The sequence below is a fragment of the Perissodus microlepis genome, chromosome 16, assembly GCF_051167445.1.
Source record: "Perissodus microlepis isolate ML-2025 ecotype Zambia chromosome 16, ASM5116744v1, whole genome shotgun sequence".
NCBI classification, from domain to species: domain Eukaryota; kingdom Metazoa; phylum Chordata; class Actinopteri; order Cichliformes; family Cichlidae; genus Perissodus; species Perissodus microlepis.
The window spans coordinates 6,376,282-6,400,339 of record NC_140476.1 but is presented as its reverse complement, the minus strand read 5'-3'; the positions used below and the strand labels follow the sequence as shown (position 1 = coordinate 6,400,339).

Here is a 24,058-nt window from a genome sequence, read left to right as displayed (position 1 = left end):
GTGAAATAAACAGTAAACAACTGATAACAACAGGAGGGAGGAGGGAAAAGGAATCTAGATGCCAAAAAACACCAAATGTTTGGCATAAAACAGCAAATAACCAAACAGCAACTGACACTAAAGAGTTAGAGACAGGAAAGCTCAACATAACTAGAGTGGTAATAAAATCAAAACCAGAGCCAGAAACAAAACCCTGGAACTACGACACATGATATCAGGCATGAAAAAATTATCTTAGCTTGTTTAAAGCACACAAAAGAAGACAAAGAGGCAGATTGTCGGGTTCCAACAAAGGAGAGGCAGGTATTACTCACAAAAATACTTACTTACTTGTGCAAACCCAGCACTTTTGGACAAAGTGACTTTATTAATAAAGAGACCTCATTGATGCGTCAGTTCGGGTGAACATCAATGAGGGTGAACATTTTCCTTATTAATGAATTATCTGAATTAAAAAAACTTTGATTTTATATATTTTAGTTGCTTTAAGTCAAATTTTTTGCTTTTTTCTGGTTTATTGAAGGTGCAGAATCATGTTTGAGTTCAGGCTCAATGCTTCTGCATATAAAATCAATTTGATGCGTAATATAAGTTTTTAGTACCACATGTTACCCATTCCAGCTGTGGAGAGACTAGCACATCTGTATTTCTTTACTAAAATGTTCTCTGTGTTTTGTTTTTTATGCCACGTGTTTCTCTTAATCTGGGCCTTTGAGTCTGTAATAAATGTGTGTGTATGTCATCTTCACTCGCCAGCAGGTGGCGGTGTGGCACAAACACACCGCGGAGAGACGCTCTGGCGTCACCGACACCCACCAATCAGCGGGAGCTCATCCCCGCTTCCAGGAAGTAAACGTAGAAACTCGAGGCTGTAGAGGTTCTGCTATTGACCCCGCGGCACAGGTCAAAAATCATCATGTCCCTGACGGTCCTAACGTCTGCGTACAGGTACGAGCCTCACCTGGGAGGTGCAGCCGGCTTGTTTTTCCTCTGGCACATTTAAATGACCGTCTCTGCTCATAAACGAGCTATGGACGGCACAAGTAGATACACTAAAGTGACCCGGCAGGTTTGTTCACCAATATAAGGCTGTCAGCTGATTTCCTGCACTCACCTGCTGGGACTGGTTGTGTGTTTGTAGCCGGGGTATCTGCTGCCATCATCATCGCGGTGTAAGTTGAACCAGTTAATTCAGATCTGCTTATTAACCGTCATCAATGCTCCGTGTGTTTGCTGTTTCCTCCAGACTGAGGTCCCTCTGCAGGCTGCAGCGAATCCAGGCTCACATGGTGAGAAGTTGTAGCAGCAGCATGGTCCACTGCCTCCTCTGATTATTTCACTCACATCAGACATGCGCAGGAACACAGAATCTGCTTCCCTGCTGAGTTTACTACATCTTTCTTCTGGTTCATGTTGGAAACACTGGGGGTTACTGGAGTAATACATCATAAATAAATTAGTGAGGGAACTGGATCAATAAGTAATGGCATTGGTATCAATAAAACCTTATCAGTTTTAATCATTAGTCATACCTATCATACCTTCATACATTGACTCTTCCCTCTATTGAAGTGATGATGGCCTTTAGCTTGGTTCGTTTAAAGGGGAGAACCGTAAGTTTGCAGGATAAGCTGGAGGGAAGGTGAAAAATTTGTTTTGATGTCATTGAGTTTAAAAAAACTTAAACTAGTAATGAGTAACAACACAACACAAACAAGTATCTGCTGGCAAAAACGAGGAGAACCAACTGCTGAAGAGTGTACAGGTTTCAGCCTTCAAAGGAAAATCACCCAGAGTCATTTTTTTAAGCAACAAGAATAAAATATAGGGCCAGCAAACACAAAAGGTGATCGCTTTAAATCCCAGCCATCCCCAAATCACATCCAAGCTGAGTTTAAGGTAACAGCAGCAAGTTGAGCTGCATTATGGGTTCATAGCTGTACTGAACTTCTCTAAAATCAGAGCCAAATACTGCTGTCAGTCTGGGGTCCATAACCTGTTAAGAGGCTGTGCAGCAGAATCTGCAGGGTCGAACCATCTGCGCCGTCCTGATTTGTTTAAATGATTGAGGAGTCCGATCAGAGTAGAGCCACTACTCCTCCACACTATAAGGATTTGAAGAGTGTTGGGCATCAGGGAGCCTCCTGGATCCTGATCCCCAACATTTGGTTGTACTGCTTCCTCATTACCTGGATGAGTGGATGTTGAAATGTGTTTGTTTTTCAGTGTTTTTGAGATATTTCTATAGAGGTTTCCTGTCTCTGTTCTACAGATGTCGAGTCATGCAGAACCGGAGGTTCTCCTGGAGAAGGTGGGCAGAAGCGGTGTGATCACCATGAACAGACCCAAAGTCCTGAATGCCCTCAACCTTACCATGATCCGGCAAATCTACCCCCAGCTCAAGGTATGTAGTATCAAAATCTGGTATGTGACGAATTAAAAGAAAAATCTTGACCTTTCCTTGTCCACGCACCACCAGGTCCTGAGCGATCAAAGAGGGGCTCAGTGAGCTGATTTTTGTTGAGATGTTTGAAATTTCCTGTCACCTAAACTCCCAAAACAGAACAGTTACTCCGTTAATACTTACTCCTCTTCCGTAGATGCTAAAGTACCGCAACCACTTCTTTATATCTACAGCATGAATTACTCACAGGTATGAAAAGGAAAAAAGGATGAAATGAGGCTATCAGCGGGCTGTGGGATGTCATTATTTCCTTATTATGGAGCAGATATCTCCATGATGTCAGTCTCAAACTGAGAATGTGGGAGCTGGGCAGTTTGGGGACAATCTGAAAAGCAAAGCTGAGATGGTTTGGACATGTGCAGAGGAGGGATAGTAGATATATTGGACAAATAATGTTTAATAAAGAGCTGAAAGAAAGGAAGAAAAGTGGAAGACTTCCAAGGAGATTCATGGATGTAGTGAAGGAGGTGGTCATGTGGGACAGAGGAGGATGGTAGGGAGGCAGATAACACACTGCAGCAACCCCTAAAGGAAGTAACAAAAGAAGAAGTAGTGTTCATCCTTCCGGTAGCATTCCAGAAACTTGGATGAACAATTACTGAAGAAGCACACTGAGCACAGGTTTTTTCTTTTCCTTTCATTTTTTACCGATGTGTAGTTCGACATTGTGAAAGATCTGTCAGGTTCACCTTTCCTGAAGATGTTTGGTTGTATTTTTGTACAAAGACCCCTTTTCACACTCTTTAAACCACAGATGTAGCTGCTCATGCAGTCTCTATAACTTAATAACGATAACTTTAAGGCAGGTTTTTGAATAAAGGAAGATTTCCTGTAAACAAAAACTGTGTTTTGCCTTGTTTGGGAATCTAGAAATGGGAAAGCGACAACGAGACGGACATCGTGATCATTAAAGGAGCAGGTGACAAAGCTTTTTGTGCAGGTGGAGACATTAGAGGTAAGCAAGCTGCCTTCAAGGTTCAGGTATCAGTTTCAGATGAGTTTTTATGTTGACCTGTGTGACCAATTACTGTTTTTATCTTATTTTTTTTCCCTCTCAGCTGTAACAGAGGCCGGGAAGGTCGGAGACTCTCTTGCCCAGGACTTCTTTCGTGAGGAATATATTCTGAACAATGCTATTGGTATGTATTTTTATTTAATTTTATTTAATTTTATTTTATGTATGTATCTATTTATTTATTTTGTTTAATATAAATGTTACCTGTCTGTTTTCATTCACTTATCCAAACACTCTGGCAGCTTCACATTGTTCTTATACATTTTATTTCTTCTTTCAAGGATCGTACCGGAAGCCGTATATTGCCCTTATTGATGGCATAACAATGGGAGGGGTGAGTTTGAGTTTTTATCCTGTATTATAAAGTTCAGGATGGATACTGTTTGCCATTACTGGCATGAATTGTAGACATGAAAAACGTTTTTTGTTTTGTTTTTTTCTCATGAAATGTTATGTGAAAGTCTGCCAGTAGGTGTCAGTGGAGATTTATCTGCTCCTGTTACCCGCTGCCAGTGGCAAGGTGGCCTCTGATTGGATGAAATGTAAAGTGACAAATCATTGTTGCTGCCACTGGTCTTTCCCTCCAGGTGTCAGATTTGGGTGGAATATGAACTGGTACTTTTAGTGTAGTGTCATACATGCAGAGCTGCACACATGCACGGTTCAACTCACCTGGTTACAGGAGATGCTGTGAGGCTTGAATCTCTGATGTGACCTTGATGGTGATGTCACTCCTGAGGTGTCACCGAGGTCACTCACAGCAGCCAGTATCCCACTGGCTCATTAGTCATCACGACCTTGTCTGTGTGCATATGTGTGGGCGTGCTTTGCTACTGTTGTAAGGACCAGTTTAGGTCTGAAACGACTGGTGAAAGGGCATTAAGGCTGCTCTTCACATATTTAGGGGGAAGTTTGATAATTAGGACTTAGTTTTTTCATTAAAGGAGGCCTGTTATTAATTACAGTATATTGATGGAGATACCAGGTAGCGAGAGTTCATATTCATGCACCTGTGTTTGCATTTTGAAAGTGTAGTGGTCAACACATTCACCTTACAAGCAGAAGATCCAGGTTGGAGGCTGGGAAGTACCTACAGTACAGAAATCCAGTGCTTCTCTGTAAATATAAGTAGCAGTGGATCCTCAAAGTGGAGCAAGGGTTAATTTGGCCTTTGGTGCTTTTTTTTAGCCTCTCCCCCAGTAAGCTAGCTTTGTTCTGATCGGCTACCCCTCATAATCAGTAGGTTTAAATAAGGGTGGAGTTTCTTAGTCTGAAATGAAAATATTAAATCTATCTTACATCATACACAGGCAAGACTTAAAATAAACCTTTCAAAACCTTTCAAACTGGTTCTAGCATCCACCAACAGAACAGAATAACACAACAGACCCACTCTGAGGTGAGGTTAGGGTTAGGGAATGCATTATGTCAGTGATCCCAGTTACATTGGGAGTGAAAACAGATTACAGTCATGGATAACGGGAGACATGACAAGCAGAGAAAATGTGCTGGTGTTTGTCTTGCCGGTCTTTCCAGAATTTATTCAACAAACACTCTTTCAGTCAGATTCATCAGACGCTAAACAGCGTTTAATTTTGGATCGAGAACTTTATTGTTGTAATGAACATAAAACCTCATTAGCATGAAAAGAAAAGCTGCTAAAGGAGAATTAACAACAAGAATCAAATCACTGGAAAAGCAACGTCGAATAAAACTGTGGGAGCGGAAGACATCTTAGTCCTGTCTGTAACTACAGATGCAAAGTTTCAGTGGACCTTGAGATGGGACTGACCTGCCCAAACTCCTCCTTTTAGCTCTGCTTTGGTCAAAACCATCTGGAAAACATTTGGTTTTGACTTCAACAAGTAGATTCTCAGCCTTTCTGCAGGTTTTTCTACTAAACCCCTTTTTTTTTCTTTTCCTGTGGTGTCCCACAGGGCTCAGACCTGGGTCCCCTCTTATTCATTTTATATCTGCTGTCTTTGGGACAGGAAATTTAATATTAGCACTTATTTGCTGCTGATATCCAGTTTTTCACCTGAGAAATGTTATTAAATAAAGACTTATAGTTTCTGTTGAAGAGCTCAGTAAATCTGCCCTAAATCACCTCAGTAGCTCCAACAGACGGTCCCCTGATTTGCTCATGTCCCTTCACTGGCTCACTAGATTACTTGGTGCCAGTTTAAAATCCTCAGCTTTACATACAGAGCATTGAACAGTCTTTGTCTGAATGTTTTTTTTCTTTTACCCACTTTCTAAATTTATCATTATCTCAGATTATTTTCTTTAAAGCACTTTTATAAACTACATAAATAAATATTGCTTGTGTTGTAGAGAGTATTGGTGTTAATGTATGTTTGGGGGCCTTGCACCCTGGAACCTTCAGAGGTTTTTCAGGGTTTTCCCCATCAGAATGTTATGCGGGAAACAAGTTCCTGTATGTGTTGTGGCTAACTGTGGATGTTTCTGAAAGTGGTCAGTAAATGTCCTGAAAGTGGCCCCTGAGTTTCCAAGCATTATTATGTTGAGGTTATAACACCTTGCTTCCACTTTTATGGAGTACATTTTACAGGAAGATGAATCCCCAGAGCTGTGAACCAGAAATCATCTTGTTTCCTGGCTTGCTCTGTGTTTAGACAGCCACGATGATGATGATGTTATCCAAGACTGACAGAAGCTGTAATTTGTGTGTCAGAACAACAGCATGAAGTAAAATGCTGGATGGATCTCATGCGTGCTGCATTGTGTGGTTTTTGGAAGTCAGCTCTGGTCATCAGCCCATCAAAAACTGTGATGTTTGTTGAATCATGTGATTTCCACACAGAGAAATCACTTCTGTGTGATGAGTTATGTCTCTGGAACTAAAGCGATTTGAAGTCGACCTCTTCAATGTGTCACGTCAGCACTGAGGCGACACTAATGTCAGAGCAAACCATCCTGAGGGTGGTTGCTGTTTAATGCGCATAACTGGATGGAAAGGGGCAGCTCTATATAAGGACAAGTCCAAGAGGCCCCTGTTCCCAGATCTGCTCCAAGCTCAGGGCAGAACCCCCACAAAGAACGGATTTTCTTATTACATTAGCGATAACAAACCACCAGGGAGTAAAAGGCAGGTCAGATAGCAGTCAGAGACAAACTGTTTGATTATCCCATCACATCTCGCGCACATCAGTCGACGCTCACCTTGTTTAAAATCCACTGAATTAAGCTCTGTGAATGCTCCTTATTAATCCACCGTGCTTTGTTTGAGCAGACACTGCGTCCCTGTCCTTCTGTGCTTGCACTTTAGATTTCAAACATTTACATAGTGAGAACACTCTGTATTTAAGATGGCTCGTAAAGGGGAACGCTGCCTGTTTGATAGATATTTGCCCAGAGCTGCATGACTCTGAACTCTGTCTCCTTGGAGTAAAGAGTTCCTGTTTACATTTTTCCTTATAGCCTCATGAAAGGAGTGCCTACAAGGTTTTTAATCTCTGTTTTAAGGTTTTCGTTTTCCATCCAGAGCCTGTGTAGTTGTTTTAAAGGGGAATTCTGTGAGTGAGAGCGATGTGGAAAGTAACTCAACTGTTGTGTCCAAACAGACATCTGTCACTTGGTGTGTAAGTGAAAGACTTTCCACTCTCACTCACAGTCTCACCTACTGATTTCTGATTATGCAAAGCCAAATTTGTGTGACAGCTACGTCATAATAACCCAGATATCCTAAAGAGGGCTTCAGGAATGCCTCCACAATCTTCAGCACTCTAAGCTTCACCAGCCAAGTTGTAAATTTTTAAGTTGTAAACAGGCTCGTCTGCTGACAAATTGGCGTTGTTTACAGGAGGATCTGGAGACATGTTCTTATAAGGCTCTACACCAGCGCTTCGCAGTATTCCACTACTTTTATGGTGAAACTCGAGTAATGTGATTAAACGGCCTCTTGTTCCACAGGCTGCTTTCAGCCATCCTTCTTTTTCTCATTTGTCTTTCTCTTTCTTCTTAAAAGAAGCAAGCTTTCCCACAGTTATTTTCAGGTTATGTTATTTCTGCCCTTTGGCTGAATTTGATACCGTGATTTACTCGTATTAAAACCCAGTTCTTTGATCCCCATGATAGAACAGCGAAAAACCCGACTCATAGTGGTCAAAACATTTATATTTCTTTTAATTCAATCATCTTCCGGAAGAGAGAGACCCCTGCACAGCCCAAACGCCAGTTGCAGGATCTCTAACATTACAAGCTCAACATGTGTCTTATATGGTGTTATTTCGTTACTTCAGACGTCACACACGTGACACACACAGTTTCATTACAAACAAACTCCTTCTACTCAGTTCCTCTTTTCTGTGTCTGATTTATTAATATGCCTGTGCACTAAAACTTCCTGTGCAGCTTGGAATAACTTCCCCTTTCTGAGGTCTGTTGCCAGGGCAACCTGTCTGAACTTAGTTTCACTCTGTCTGTTGCTCATACTCTACAAAAAACATGCAGTTTCCTGTCAGCCTGTGACCTAGTCTCAAAGCTGGCCCTCTTTTATACATAAAACAATATAATCAGAAAATAAGCATTACAATATATATTTAAATCTCAACACTCGGTACATCAATCTTATAGTTCAAGGTCACATCGCTTTACATGACTCATCTGGTTTCTAAAAATAGATGCAGATGAGAGGAGCACTCGCTCGTTTGTTGAAATGTAAATTCAATTTATTTTTGTAATTACAGTTGTAACAAACATCAACATGGAAACAGTGAAACCAAAGAGCTTCACACAGATTAAGCAAACAAACACAAACCCCGAAGAAAGGAGGTCTGGAGGAGATGAATGGAGAGGTATGAAAAGAATAGGAGGTGGGTCTTTCAGTACGTGAGCCCTCTCCACCTTCTGAGCCCAAAGTTTAAACGTGTTGTCTTTAGGACCCATAGATACATGCGGTGGACAACTCAAGATAACAAAAGTGAGCAACTGTTGTTGCCATCCAAAAACACATTTATGGCTTTTAAAAACCAGACTGTTTCCACAAAGTAGTCATTCCCATAACATGTAATAAAAGGTGCCAGTTAATGAGCATAGTTTACACTTGAAGGTTCATATAGCTTCCACAGCTGTAGATGGAAGTAAAAGTTAAACTGCACAGAGTTCTTGCGAACATATCACCATGAGAATAGATGCTACAACTGCAAACCGTAACCACTCTTGTTTGTTTTACATCCTGTATAACTAGGATCAGGGAAGGGCAGGGGATACTGGATAAAAGAGACCTTTGAAACGGAGCCAGAGATTAATAATTACCCATGATTAAATGAAGGATTGTGTATAAACATAGAGAATTTGGATAAACATCACCACTTTAATGTCTGTGATGCGGAGGAACAGAAACAAGCACTGGAAGTTTAGCTGTATCACATCGATCAAACCATTGTAGGTCCTGAGCAAGTTTGGATCTCACAGGGTCTGCATGTCGGTGTCTCTGATAAAATGCTTGGAAGAAAAAAAATAAAAGGTGCAAAATTTCAGCTTACCTGTATGTACTTTGAAGACCTGAAAGTTTGAAAATATTCATAGTATGACAGTGAAATTTTGCATGCATAGAAAAAAAATCAGCTTGACGGGGTCTGGTGGGAACTTTTTAAAATTCAGTATATTTATAATGAATGACCCACTTCTGAGTGGGGCAAAGCCTCACCTCTGGAAAAATTCTCATGTAAATCCATCCTTAACTTTTTTTGAAATGTCATCATGAAATAAATGCAAAGGCCTGTGTCCCCAATGGTGGTTTTTTTTTTTTTTTTATTTTTTTTTTTTACGTTTTTTGGGTTCTGGGTCTTCCAGAGGAGCAACTTCTCTTGGCAGAGGCCTGTTTAGTCTCCAGTGATCAGATATTTTTATTCCCCTGTGGTCGTTTATCTCTCTGCTGTGAGGCGGATCCAGCAACGCTGCTGTCCAGCTCTGAACTCTTTTGCTGATTGCTGAGATCAAGATAAAGACAGTTTGTCAGCTGTAATCAATCAGCTGCTGTTGTTTTGGCTGTGATTGATCCCTCAGCAGGTAACAACCTTTACTTTGCACTAAATGACAGCATGATTGATCTTTAGTAGTGCTGACTCATAGAGTGCATATACAGTAAGAGGAGACAACAAGGTGCCAAAAAATAAAGAAATAAACGAATAGAAATCAGTGGGACAATTCTGAAATGTTAAGATGCTGGATGGTGCCATCAATTGAAAGAGGAAATATCAGCCAGTCATGTTGCTACATTGACTCACAAGGGAATAGTAGGACTGTAACTTGTGCAGGGAAAAAGCTGAAAAACCTTATTTTTCTGTATGTTCTAGTTACCACTAAATTAAAGCCATGGTTTTAATTTAGTTTATTTCTGTACCACATTTAAAAGAACCTCAGCTGACCAAAATGCTGCACAGGCTGTACAAAATACATACATACATTATACACAAGAGTCATTAAGCAGACTATGAATATACCCGAAAATACACAATAAAAACCACAAACCTGTAAAAGGTCTCTTAAGTAGGGTGGCACCAAACCAGCGAGACTCTTTAAAAACATGAACACATGAAGGTGTGACCAACGGCATTTCTTCCCTGACTAAAGACGAGCTGCTGGATTTTGTACAGGCTGCAGTAATAACAGATCCATGCCGACATTCAAAGAATTACATCATATAATTGTCAGGTAAAAAAGGTGTGAAGATTTGCTTATAGGAAGGCTTTGGTGTAGCTACAATGATGCTGCCCGCTGGTTTCTCTACACCACCAAATTGTTTTTGTACCAATTTGGACGAGAGGTTGGAGTGCCGTGTGAATTATGTGAGATTAAATTTATATCTGTTATTCAAACATGATCCTTTATATATGGAATCTTCAGACACTGAAAAAAAGGTTGGCCCTTATTAGACTGTATTGCGACACCAGTTCTGTGGTTTAATTAATAATTACTGGTGGTTAGTTAACAATGAATGTTGGTCTGCGTTATATCGACTCCCCAACACATCACAGGATGTCGGCATCGGTTAAATGTCACACAGATTTAAACTATTTTTATTGATGAAAAGCCACGAGTGTAATCATAAAGCCCACATTCATAAAGTCAGGATTGTGGGTTGTATTAATACACTGGTGTAATGAGAGCAGAAGAACTGTGTACACCGAGTCTGCTACACATTCAAACCCAAACTCATTAAGCCAGATCCCTGAATTTATCAATGGGGGTCTTTTAATTTGGGGAGTCCACTGCTAAAGGTTTCCATCATGATAATGGAGCGAGTGGGTCCTCAAGTTAAATAATCCTGATTTTGAGGGTTTGTGTATCGCTTCCTGTTTTTATATATTTTTTATTGTTGCTGTCCACATAAATTACAGTTTTGGATGTTGTGGATCGACACATTCTCACATCCGTCGTGTCATTTTTGGCGTTGGCACTTTGAAAGAGCTACTGTGGAAGTACTGGCCGCCAAGAGGTGACGATCCTGACAAAGTCCGCATTAAGAGGTTGGAGTGATGGCAGTCGCATTATGCCGTAATCTTTTTAACTTTGGATGTCAGAGGTGGGAGTAACGTCACACCCAACTTGAACATGTTCCAGTAAAGCTTTCTCCGTGCCAAGCGAGAGCCATTCAACAATTCATCAAGAAAGTCAGCGTTGGTTTGGCTTCTCCAACTTTTTGAGTAGAATGTCAGATTTTAAGAAGTGGTCCAGGTGTAAATTCGGACTGAGACCTCAGGATTTCTGATATCCGATTTTAAACGGAACACAGCAGACTGGACTCTGTTGTGTTTTGCACTTGATGTTGCTTTTTTAATTGATCAGTTGATGATCAAGCTCAGGTAATAAAAACTAACCGGTTAGAGTTGAGAAAAGATTGTAGTTTGGGGTAAAATCCACCCCTGTAAGAGCCATTTACTCTTTCCTTTGTCTAATTACACACAATTCACAAAGTGAGTGAGAGGCGAGAACGTTGAAGCCTGAACGTTACAACAGCAAACGCCATAACCCGCCACCAACAGACACTCGGCATTGGGATGAACTGAGATACACCAGCAGCTTTTACATAATAAACATTTTTATGTGTAGTTTTTTTTTTGGATTGAGCAATGTTTTCTTTAAACGTCTAACACTGCTATTGCAGATATATATTTGACCTTCAAAATAAAAGCTTCCAATTGACAGGTACTTCAGTTATAATGAACAATCAGGTAGTGTAATTTTCCTGCCTATCTGCAGGGTCATATGCATTCAGGTATGCAAGGGGATGTTGTTTCCAAGGCAACCTTATAATATCACAATATCTCACACATACACACACACAATCCTTACTGTGCTGGAAATGTCCTCTGGCCAACACTGCTCATTAGCCTTCACCTCTCTCCCTGCTGGGAGCTGCATGAGTCTCTCACACACACACACACACACACACACACACACACACACACACACACACTTTCTTGACAGGTTAACCTGGTTTACTTTTTTCAGCCAATTTTCATCTGAGTCTCCAGCTTTCTGTAGAGGTGACGGTCATTAATGACACTGATCCCTCCTTTTTTTTTTTTTACTCTATTCTATCATATGACTTTTATTTTATTTCTCTAATTATTTTAAAACGTGTTCTCTTATACCTGTAGGGCGTGGGTCTCTCAGTTCACGGACGGTTTCGAGTGGCCACTGAGAAGACGCTGTTTGCAATGCCAGAGACTGCCATCGGTAAGCCCGCGATCTGCCTGATTGAGGGAGTGCTCAGTGGCAAGGGTTGGCCCACATCAGTGGGAGTGTATATCTAGAATATTAATTATGTAGGAGCAATGATTTCAAGCTGGACCCAGTTCACATACAAGGTCTGTCTGCATTTGAAGCTGGGGAGCCAAACACGAGCAGAAGAGTGATTTGCATTCAGTGCAGTTTGCTGATGACCTCATTCCTAAATAAGTGTTGAAAATGAACTGCTAAAATGGGCAGGGTGGAAAAAGTGAGTCCAGCGTTTAAGCCTTTAATCTTCAGCAATGGTACAAATCACAAAAAGACCTTTTCAGACAGTTTGGAAAACAGAAGCTCAGTAATCTAAAAATAGGAATATTTAGTCTTTAGAACTTTTTAAGGCGGTAGATAAGATGATGATGATGTCACCAATTGTTTTTGGGCTGCAGTTTATCTGCTGCCATTTTGTCTTTTTGGAGCCAAAAGTAATTCAATATGGACAAGAGGGTGAAGTGCTGAGCTAACAGCAGAATAAACAAGCGGGGCATGTTCACTGTCACCATCTTGAGCGGTGTGGGTCTGACTGAGAAACTGAGGCCACTGCATGCTCATTGGCCAGCGACTTGTGATTGACAGGTTGTTAGCCAATGAAAATACTCTGGGTAATCTTCCCTTCTGACCATAATTTACAAAATTAACTTCAAATTTTGTTCAGTTTGACCTGAAACTAGTGACTGAACCCATAAATCATGAGGAAAGGACATGGTGTAAGAGAGCCGTGTGCTGCCCCCTGCTGGCCATTAGAAAGAATGAACATTTTGAATTGCTAGCTGATTAGCTGGCTCCATCCATGAACTGTATAGGTGCAACACAGAGGTATGATAAATGCTAACAGACTAATAAAATAATTTACCTTAAATACAAAATTCTTGGATTTGTTCCTTTATATTATTATTGCTGTAATGCTGTTGATGTTGCATCTCAGCGTATTGCAGCCTCCAAGAGTTCATGGTAAATTCCCTCCATCACGTGTGACTTTTTTTTGTGATTTTTGTGCCATTTGTTGACCCTGGTGTTGTTACATTGCTCACACCACTGAGACAGAAGATTAGTCACCAACACAGAAATGTTCAAGAGGTCCTGGGGTCCGTTCTTCGTACCTCGCTAAGTAAGTTAGCTGGATTTGATTGTTGACGATTTCGCGTGATCTTGGATCGTTCGGTTCTCCGAAGCTCATCCGGGACTTGCTGTCATAGCAACAGATCCGTAAGCGTAAACCTGCTTGGGAGCAGGCTTACTTTATGTAAACAGGATTAGATCGCGGCCACTCAGGTATGTCCGCTTCATTTATATGAAAGCAACAGCGATATTTTTCCACTGTTTTTCCATAAATAAATATTATCAATGTAACTAAAGATAATGCAGTATTTGATTCTTTTATTGATTTCATACAGATACATACAGGTCATTTCCTAAAAAAAGGGAAATGTACTATTAATCATTCTATTTCATGTATTTGATTATTTCAGATGTAATTCATATTTTAGAGTAGTAATAGTAAATTACTTCGTGTAATCAAGATGAGAGACCACGGCTGTAAAAGCGAAGGTGGATTTGGGAAGTCTGTCGCAGCCATGTCCTGTCCGTTTGTACGCGAGCAACCCATTGCGGAAGGTGCAAGATTGATAAGGAGAGTTTTCAGAATTCAGCGTATATTGCGGGATAGACAGGATCCTTTAGCTCAGCGCGACAGTGTGCTCATAGAGAGATATCGATTTTCCCGTGAGGGTATTATTTACTTAACCAACTTGTTGACGAGGGGGTGCAGGACCACCACCTGTCTTTTTTTGCTCTGCCCTTTTCTTGGTTGCTGTTATAAACAAACAAACAGATTATTTCAGGGTCTCTTTTCAAGAGACTAAAAGCAATATAAGTGATAAATATTACCATTCTGTAGAATATTCTTATATTTCACTTTTACTTGTTCCCATGTTCTAGTGGGTCCTGTTGTGGCTCTAATGTGAAAGAGGATATAATGTAATATAATATGATATAATATAATATGATATAATAAATTACTTACGAGTTTAATTTGTCAGCAACTTTCTGCCAGCCCTCTCTCCTTGCTTTTGCAGCCTTTGCAGTGTTCCCTTGCGTTTTAATTAAACTCTGAAACTCCTGAAATCCCTCAATCAAGAGTTCTTGCTCTGCTGCCGAAAAATACTGAGCGCGCTCCTTCGACATTTTCGCCGACCAATCAAAGGGTTGCCGATCAATGTTTCTACTATCGATGCGTAGCCCCTTTTAAGCCACCCAGTGATCTCACATTACTTCATCCAGCTGTACTAATCGTCAACAACAGGTGTGTTCGGAGAACCGGAATAGCGAGCTCAAAGTTGGCGCGATGATTTGATCTTGGATGTGTCATTTGATCTTGGATGTAGTAAGCGAGGTACGAAGAACAGACCCCTGTTCAGGGATTAGAACAGATGATAAGAAGCCTAACAGACAGCAATCAGGTGTGCCACCTGTCAAGCAAAGGAAGCATGAATTATAATTATTTAAAAGGAATCACCCTCGTACATGTTGTTCTACCAGGCGGTAACATGTTGTTTTATGCTCCCTTTAAACGTGGGGGTCTATGAGGAGTGGGTCACTTTTGTAGAGAGCCTCAAGTGGGCATTAGAGGAACTGCAGCGTTTGGTGGCGCTTCTTTTTCTAAGCCAACTAAAAAACTTGAAAATTATTCATAGGAGACTGAAGCTGCAGTGTTATAGTGTATTTTAAATTGGAAGTAGTTCAGGAACCCTTAAATGGGTTGCTGTGGTTGCTTAGTTGGACTTGCTAAATGCAGTAGTGGTAAGTGTGTGGACTCGCTGGACAGCACATCACTTTCTGTGTGTAAAAAAGATTGATATAGAAGAGTCGAGCCCACTGAGAGGTGATCCAGCGGTGCAGCTGTCGTCAGTAACGGCTGCTTTTCCCATATATGATTCATCTTTTCCTCCTCCTGCTCTCCATCTTTTCCTGGAAGACGTACATGTCAGTGATAGAAAAGCAGGCTGTATGTTGTTCTATTCCTGTTGCTGCCTTCTGACATACAAACTTGTTTTTTTATCTGAGCCTCCAGGGAGATAGGGAAACAAACACACTGCATCACCCAGAAGGGAAGAGACAGATCCAGGACTTCAAACAGTCACAGAGCAGGAAAGGCCAATGCTCTGCAGGTGGATGTCAGGAGTTTACTAAACTTCTTGACTAAACTTTCTAAAAATATGTTTTAAAAAATGCTACATTAAATTTAGCCACTCTAGCAAAACTGAGAAAACTTGTGTCCTCCTTCTATACATCCATGAATTTTCTCTGTGGTCTTCTTCTTCTCCTCCTGCCTGGCAGCTCCATATTATCCACTATCCTTCCTCTGCACATGTCCAAACCATCTCAGCCCAACCTGAGCTGTCCCTCTGATGTGCTCATTTCTAATCCTGTTCATCCTAGTAACATGTCCTGCACCAGCCTCGCTGGCATAATTCTCCTTTTTGACTCCAGTAGGTGTCAAACAAAATTATCATATTTTATCCAGCATGAACTGAAACTAGTGAAACTTTCAGTTTTCTCATCACATCCTTTGAATCCTTTGGCAAAAATCATCTCTCAGTGTGTTAGTTGCTGAAGAGCTGAAGAGTTGTAGAAGGTCAAATTCTTTAATTATTTCATGCATGTTTAAAGATAATAGATTACAGTGTCCTGATATGGAGCCAGAAAATGATCTGATCCAACTAAAAAGTGCTACATTAACCTGTTAGATCTTTTAAAGCATCATAGCTGAACCATGTAGGACATCTTTGTCTGTTGCAGTGTGAGGCAGGTCCTCCAGTGAAAAAGGCCACTGAGACACTAAACTTGTAGGTTCCTCTCTCGCTAATTGTCTCTAGTGGACAGATGGTCATCTGCTGAGGAGATTAGTAACAAATCTGTGACAACAAATGCAGTCGACATTGTACCGTGAACTAGCATGTTGTCAATGAAATCCACTGGGATTACCACAGCTCTGTTGCTGTGAATGCATAAAAGCTATGTGTGATTGACTATAGACTATAGAGGTATTTGTTACAGTGGGTTTGTGTTGCTGTGATCGAACAGTTAATGTCGTCACTGTCTTCATAAAGGTTCTCAGGGTGTTTTTGTGACGTTCTGTGCAGGTTTTATTACGTTGGTCCTGGAGTCAGTGGATTAGGAAAGGGCTTTGCAGCGTGGGCACTGCTCATTTTTTCCGAGTCTGTTCAGGTTCTGATAAATTGATTGCGTGCACTCGCTCCCTCATACGTGCAAACTTCCAAGGACGCTCAAGCCATTCTTCATTTGACACCCACACATACAAACAGACGCATGTCAGGCTTATTATTCTGAAGTACTCTGGGCTCTGACTTTATAATAAATCTTCTGCTGATGTGTAGCGCTGTGGAGTCGGTCTGGTGTCTGGAGCGAGGTGGAGGGTGAAGATTATGTTGTCAGCAGACAGGAAATGAGCGTAGCAGCAAGAAAAATCAGGAGATTCCTGCCGATGTGCTCTGATATTTGTCTGGGGTTTTGTCAGAGGCTAAAGTAAGAAGTGGGAGGAAATGGGCCAGTATTTCAATCGTCCATGCTCAGGATTGGCCATAATGGGGCAAAGATATTCTACACTGGATGTGATCTGTTTTAAAGTGTCAGTTCTTCATTTGGCGTGCTCTCTTGCACATGAATTGGCACACAGAATAATTTGATTTTAACCTCACCGTTAAGTTTCTTGAGTCTCCTGCTAGCTTTGAATCTCTCCCATCACTTTGGCGAGGACAAGCAGAAAATCTCGCCTAATCCCCTTCCCAGCTGCCATGGTCATAACATTGTCACGATTGTTTTTACTAAAAGCTCTCGACTTGCAGGTCACCGCACGGCCGTTATCAGCACGTCCCCTGGGTAATCAGGAACTTCACACCGTGTGATTTTCCATCAGGGACGAGCTTTTTCTGCCTTTTTCACTGGAATGCAGCTGCCTTATAGACCCCACAAGCTTATTTTAGACCTGATCCTGGGGAGGAATCCTCTCAAGAGCTTCTCGTCTGTGCTGGTTTACTTTAACCAGAGTCGCACTGTGGACTGAATCTTGCTTTTTCCACTGTGGTATTCCAGGGTTAGACGAGAGGGTTTCAAATGCTGCAGGAGCTTTGAACTTAGTGCCAGTAAACTCTGAAAATGTTTGAGATGTAGTTCTCATATTAGGGGCACATTTACTGATGTAGAATTAAAGGCTGTGCTGTAACAACAGGATGTGTTCACTTATTAAAATGTTGGAGTCTGGATATGATTGTTAGATGGATAAAATGGTGTGTAGCAGTCTAATTGAATTAATCTCATTAACCTTTAAGTCATCACGTCATCCTCCATCTGTGTGAAGGGGAAAAAATGGTTAGACATGAGGAACAGAGCCAAATTATGAAAAAGTGAGTTCTTTTTATTACCCCCAAAATTATGATAAACAAGTCATAGCAAAGATAAACAAGCAATAACGAGGCAATAACTGCGTGTTGTCTCAGTCCCAGCAGATCGTTGGCAAAAAGCAGAGAAGATGTGTTTCTGTTGTTTTTAAAATGTACTTATCGTATTTTCACGTAACACGACATGTAATCAAAAGCGGGTGAACACGAGGCTCCATATGGACCTGTAAATGCACTGGTTCACAAACATTGAAGCATCACGTGGGCGTGATTTAGCTGTAGCTGTCAGTGCCTGAGATTACTCACTTACTTACTTCCCCCAGGAAAACTTGTCTTTGTATTAATAGCATCTCTAGCAGTACTTACATCATATCTTTATATCTACACACACAAGCACGCCATAACCCCCGTTACCCCCCGCGAGGCGGGATTAACAGATTTAACTCGGCCCTGCCAGCCTTCTGAACAACAGCCATAATCTGCCACATTTATAATATTACATTTTCAGCCATGAATCAGGTCAGCTTATCTAATCCCCCCCTCTCGCCACACTACAGAACCCGCTGTAAGCACTGGACTGTCGTGTCCTGTCAGAAATATTGAAATCAAATGGAAACATTATTGAAAGGACAGAACGAACGGATTAAATCTGCAGATTGTGATGATGATCATTAATTCTCCTGAGCTGCATATTTGTCCTTTTGTAGTGTGCCAGTGGCCTTTTGCTGGAATACCACCGTGTGTAAATTGTCTTAGAGTGAGGGGGGATGATATTTTAGGACAAAACCATTGATTATTCTCAGGGAAAAGTCATTATAATAAAAACCCTTGCTTGGCTTGTGTAAGTCACTGATTAATAGGCATGCTGCTTTCATGAAAAACCTGTGCAAACTGTTATTAACTCTGCTTTTCATTTTATTTTGAAAGGGCTTTTCCCTGATGTGGGAGGTGGCTATTTTCTGCCGAGGCTCCAGGGGAAGTTGGGATTGTTTCTTGCCTTGACGGGCTTCCGACTTAAAGGACGGGATGTGCAGAGAGCCGGGGTTGCCACTCACTTTGTGGAGTCTAAGAAGGTACCGTGTGAGCTTTCAGTTCAGGTGTTGGAAGTGCGGGGGTGAGGTCAGAGCTGCACTGGAAAGCCAGATGCTGATTCACTGGAGGCCTCACTCTTGTTTACGGTGCCAGCATTCACCGGCCGGCGCAGAGGCCAGTTGTGTTTTTCTTGCTGTTGGCATGAGGTCAGAGCGGTGGGCGGCAGGTTGTTTATGACTCTAACCTTGGTTTGGGCAGAAACAAACACATCTCACCTCAGTGGAAGTTTAGCAACAAGACAAAGGGTTACATAAGACAGGAGAGAGGACTCGGAGGTAATGAGCTGATGCAAGAAGAGCCAAAATACACAAATTCTGAATCTGAGTAAATAAAACAAAAGGAATCTGCACAGAGTGTTAGCAATGAGCTGACATGAACAAGGGGAAAGAAACAAGATTATTGGTGCGGTCTGATAGTCAAATTTCATTAAGAGGGTAGCTTACCGATTGAAGTGTTAGATTGATTTTTCCATTTTACTTTCAGGTACTGTTTTAACATCTGTTTTTATTTATAGTTTAGACTTTATTGCATTGGTGACTTCCAGATTAAGTATCATCTGAGGTATTTGAGGTCAGCCTGATGAAGACCTCAGTGTAAGTTCATCAGTGTAGTGAAGGAGGACATTCAGAAGGTTGATGGGACAGAGGAGGATGCTTGGGATAGGATGAGATGGAAGCAGATGACCTGCTGTGAAGCAAAGGGAGCAGCTGAAAGAAGAAGCTGAGAGACTGCAGGAAGAGGCAGTGAAGATGAGGGCAGGGTAGGCAATCGCAAAGAAGGAAAAATGGAGAAAGTAAAGACAAAGCAATACACGCAAAAAAATGTCAAAGTCAAACAGGAAGCGATCAAGGACGACTGAGATGGAGAAACTAGAAACAGAGTTAACATAACCTAAATTTTTCATTAGTCGGGAATAACAATCCTCACATTCTGTTTATTTATTAGACGATAAAACTATGTTTAGTGAATGTGCTGACACGTCAGACTTCTACACATCATAAACGACAGATCAGCTGCAGACTGACTTTTTCCGTTTGGATTAAACAGATCCCAGACCTGCAGAAGGAGCTCGTGGACTTGAAGTCTCCCTCTGCTGAAGATGTCTCCAGAGTGCTAGACTCCTACCAGAGCCAGGTTAGAAGCCAAGAAGCCAGTCATTTACACAAACATGTGGCTTAGACTCTAGCTGTATATTTTCATTACTGCATCTCACTCTTTGTTTCTGCTCTTTGTCCACAGAGCAGTCTGGATGCTGAGAAGCCTTTCATCTTGAAAAAGCACCTCTCTGATATAGACAGGTGGGCCATGACTTTCTTCCTAAATATACTTAAACTAGGTTCAGGAGTGAGCTGGAGTCTGTTTTTGTTGGTGACAGATAAAGAAAATCGACAGAAACACTGTATTTAGTCAGAAATGTATTCCTGAAATCGGCTTTCAGGGCTCCATATGTACTCTTATATGCACTCTTTCAGTGCTGGTTTTAATCTCTTTGTGCTCTGTTTTTAAAGACTATCAGCCTTTTATTTATTTTCAGTCTCTTGTCCTTTTAAATCCTGTCAGGCTCTTCAGCGCCAGCAGTGTGGAGGGCATTGTGAAGAACCTGAAGACCGACGGCTCCGAGTTCGCTAAGAAACAAACTGAGGTGCGTTGCTCTTCTGCGGCTCAGTTCAAGTAGAGTGCGGTTCAGCTGCTTCTGTTCCAACAGTCAGCTGTCTTTAAAACATGAACTCTTACAGAGGCTGATGGTGAACACCACCCTCTGATAAACCCACAGACAGAGCTGGAATGAAGCCGGGGTGTTATTTCGCTCCGCTGTGCATTTTGGTAATTAGTAGTTACCTGAGAATAAGTACTTAATGAGGTTAATCACCGTGCCCTGCTGGCTGGAGCTAAAGACACTTTAGTGGGATTTCAGAGTGAATTATCGTGGCTTCATTCACTAAAATTCCCTCAAACAGCCTAAAAAGCGATGTCCCACTTCACTCGAGATTAAACGAGTCACATGACCCTCCCTCCCTCACCTACCACACCCCGCTTCTTAAATCTGTTCACCAGGAAAGTCATGAGCTTGATCTTCTCGCCTTCAGCAAGACCAAAGCAAACAAACAAAAAAAACAGCTTTTACTAATGAATCTTTATTTACATGTTGAAATAATTGTGATGTAAGTGATTTTTTTTCTGGATGTAAGGATGTTCTCTGAATGCTGTCGTGTGAGAATGAAGTAGAGTCTGGACATGGGCACGAGGAAAGAGCTTGGGTTTTTTTTGGCATTTCGATGATGAGCTGATGATCTTTTTAAAAGTTTCCTTCTCTCTTTCGGCTGTCACTGACTAAATCCTGGCATTATTGAGAGGTTTATATGTGTATAAGTAACAGCTGGGGCTGTTAGAATCCACAGAAGGAACGATTTGTCCTAGATTTTGACTGTTCTGATATTATGAAGCCAAATCTGAGTAAAACAAACAAACGGTTTCTCTTCCTCTAGACTCTGTCCAAAATGTCTCCCACGTCCCTGAAGATCACCCTCAAGCAGCTGCAGGCGGGCGCAGCTCTGAGCCTGCAGGACGTGCTGGTGATGGAGTATCGACTGAGCCAGGCCTGCATGGTAAAAACCATCACAGTGAAGTCTGAAACCCAAGGTGGTTTCACATTTCAGCTCTGATGATGTGTTTCAGGGAGTGATAAGACATTGTTTGTGTTGTGTTGCAGAGGGGCTGTGATTTCTATGAAGGTGTTCGAGCCGGTAAGTCACTGCTGTACAGGGGACACAAAAGCAGAAGAGGATGGGTATGAAATTTAGTCTTGTAACTTATTTTTACATAGATTTACCAAACATAATAAACACTGTAGGATCAGTAAACTAAAGTAAAATGAAAATGATAAAGAGATTAAAACGTTACCTGTGCCGATCTCCTCTTTGATGTCGTCTCCTGGTGCATCTGTGTTTCAGCCATGCATGTATCCAGTCTGAGCAGTGAAGCCCAGTCCTCCCTCTCCTCCAGCTCAGCTGAAGTAGCTTAGCTCATGCACACATGCACAAAGGCAAATTAGGAGCTTCAGGGGGAGATCTGAAAAATCAGGCCTGCTGGAAGAGGTCCTGAGGTACACACGAAGACAACCTTGAAGGGGAGATCAGCCTTTTTAAAATAAGCTTTGGTTTTTTGGTTCAGATTTAAAGTATATACTGGGACTAGCAAGGATTCTGAGCAGTGATTATTATAATCACGGATCACTCTGCAAAAGTATATGCTCGCCTCTAAAGGTTGTGGGTTAGTTATTGTTCCTCTTAGCATCACTAAACTCGATTTTCTGTGTTTTTAGTGCTAGTTGACAAAGACCAGAATCCCAAGTGGAACCCATCAGCACCGGAGGAGGTGTCCGACCAGATGGTGGAGCAGTGTTTTTCCTCCTTGGGTGAGAAGGACCTGACTTTGTGAAGTTGGTCAGCAGCTGCCTCCCAACTTCAAACAACACACCGCTAAGCCTTCTCTAACCGGCCACTTCCTGTCCCCCCCATCCTTTTATGGAGGAGCGTGCCGCTGTGGATGGAAGCGTGTCAGCCCTTGTTCATAAACCGTGTTATTGCTGTAGAATAAGTAGTTGTTCTGGTGATTCTTTACAGAAAAATCACGACTATGTCTCCACAGCTGAGTCATGCTCACAGGCAGAAGAGGGAGCAGGCAGTTTGGTGCACTGTTGCTCTGCAGTGGAGTCTTTCTGCATAGTTTGTACAGTAGTAATGTTACAGTGCTGCATGTTAAAGGATCAGAACAGCAGTGCTACATTAGCACAAGGACACTGGAGGGGATAATGATCTCACCACTGAGTGCTTCACTACATTTCCTGTGGATGTTTGTTGATGTGACACGGAGCAGTATCATCTGTAGTCCTGCAGCGCGGTCACAGCTTCTGATACAGATCATATATCGTCTCAGCTTCCTGTTTCCTGTTCCCCCTTTTTTTTCCTCTCCAATGTTTAATCTTATACAGGCCACAGCATTTAAAACCCCTCAACGCTGGATAAGATTGATCATCTTGTTACAGTGCGGTGCTGGGAAACCTTTGATGTTGCTCTGACCAGGTGCAGCTTCCTAAACGTTTTCGCATTGATCAAATTTGTTGGAAAAAGCTCAGTCCACAGAGACCCTAAACAAAGACTGTATATTAAAGATGGGCATGCCCACCATGACATCATGCACTGGTTTGCACAGTCCTCTTTTTGAAACCTTAATTTGAGGCTTCAAAAAGAGTTTAACTTTTACAGTTTAACTTTTTTAAAACTAAACGTTCTGCGCAAAAGGTGGATCTGGTTGAGAAACAGAGACACCTGCTGGTCCCTGAAGATACTGCGCTTTTCTATCAAGTTTACTGCCATTTATAAAGACTTAAAACTAGTGATTTAACCCATGTCTTGTTAAGGAAAGTCTTTTGATTTTGTAAATCAATCGTGCCGTTGATTTTTGGGGTTTTTTCCTCATGAACATCTATCTTTAAAAAAAAAGAAGACATGTTTGTCACCATAGGAGTCGCCCCCTTGTGGGCATTAAAAAAAGGTTAAAATGTCAAGGTGCTTCGGCTTAAGTTTTTAACTTCATAAGCTAAGCCCATCTTTATATACAGTCTATGGCCCCCACCTGGCAACCCACTGGACCCAATGGGCCATTCTAACACCGGTCACAGGAGTTGAATCCTCTGATAAGTCAGAGCTGATATGAGTACAGTCCTTCTGGAATCAAGTCTCGCCACTTGTAGGCGAGATGTGAGCATTTATTTTGAAGCATTATTTCAATTTTTTTAATGTTAATGGTTACCAAGACTCATCAGTCAAGTCTGATTAACATCTTAAAGCAAAAACCTTTATGTTTTGTTTTTCTAATATTTTCCCGATGTTTGTTCAGAGGAAATCAAATCACTTCCCTCATCATTAGGTCTCTGCAGCTGCATTATTTATGAAACAACCAGAGTCGGATTCAGTGCTGGAACAGAGGGCAATAAAAGAGCTGGTCACATGAAATTCTGTGTGTTTTTTACTGGGTGTGTTTAAAGGAACTGATTGTTGAGGACGGTATTTTTTATGACCTAAAATGTTCTTGTGTAACTTTACAAAGTGCCTTAGTTATCAGCATGAGAGCACTAAGCTGCTGCTCAGATATAAACTCTCCAAAGTAAACACGTTTATTTTACGTCAAGTGCTCTGTTCTGTTTGCAGCACTGCCAGGAAATCCTGCTTCGGTAGCACAGGCTGGCACCTGGGAATGATAATGCTTTCCGACTGAATTGTCCCCATCGAGCTGCATAGACTCAAACAATTT

At 41.5% G+C, this 24,058-nt stretch overlaps 1 protein-coding gene across 2 annotated transcripts; it reads left to right on the top strand.

The window, feature by feature from the left end:
• The first annotated feature begins 817 nt into the window (after nt 1-817).
• hibch (3-hydroxyisobutyryl-CoA hydrolase) lies at nt 818-23,760 on the top strand. 2 transcript variants are annotated; one of them, XM_084907601.1, is made up of 14 exons: nt 818-948; nt 1,247-1,289; nt 2,273-2,404; nt 3,335-3,419; nt 3,523-3,603; nt 3,761-3,813; nt 12,107-12,185; nt 18,581-18,726; nt 19,793-19,879; nt 19,985-20,043; nt 20,306-20,387; nt 21,232-21,351; nt 21,456-21,489; nt 22,068-23,760. In XM_084907601.1, the coding sequence occupies exons 1-14, from the start codon at nt 917-919 to the stop codon at nt 22,181-22,183; spliced, it is 1,149 nt and encodes a 382-aa protein (XP_084763727.1). In that variant the 5' UTR covers nt 818-916; the 3' UTR covers nt 22,184-23,760. The 2 variants fall into 2 exon arrangements, with proteins under 2 accessions (XP_084763727.1, XP_084763728.1); XM_084907602.1 differs by lacking the exon at nt 1,247-1,289 and having other exon boundaries at nt 842-1,172.
• Nucleotides 23,761-24,058: the final 298 nt, after the last annotated feature.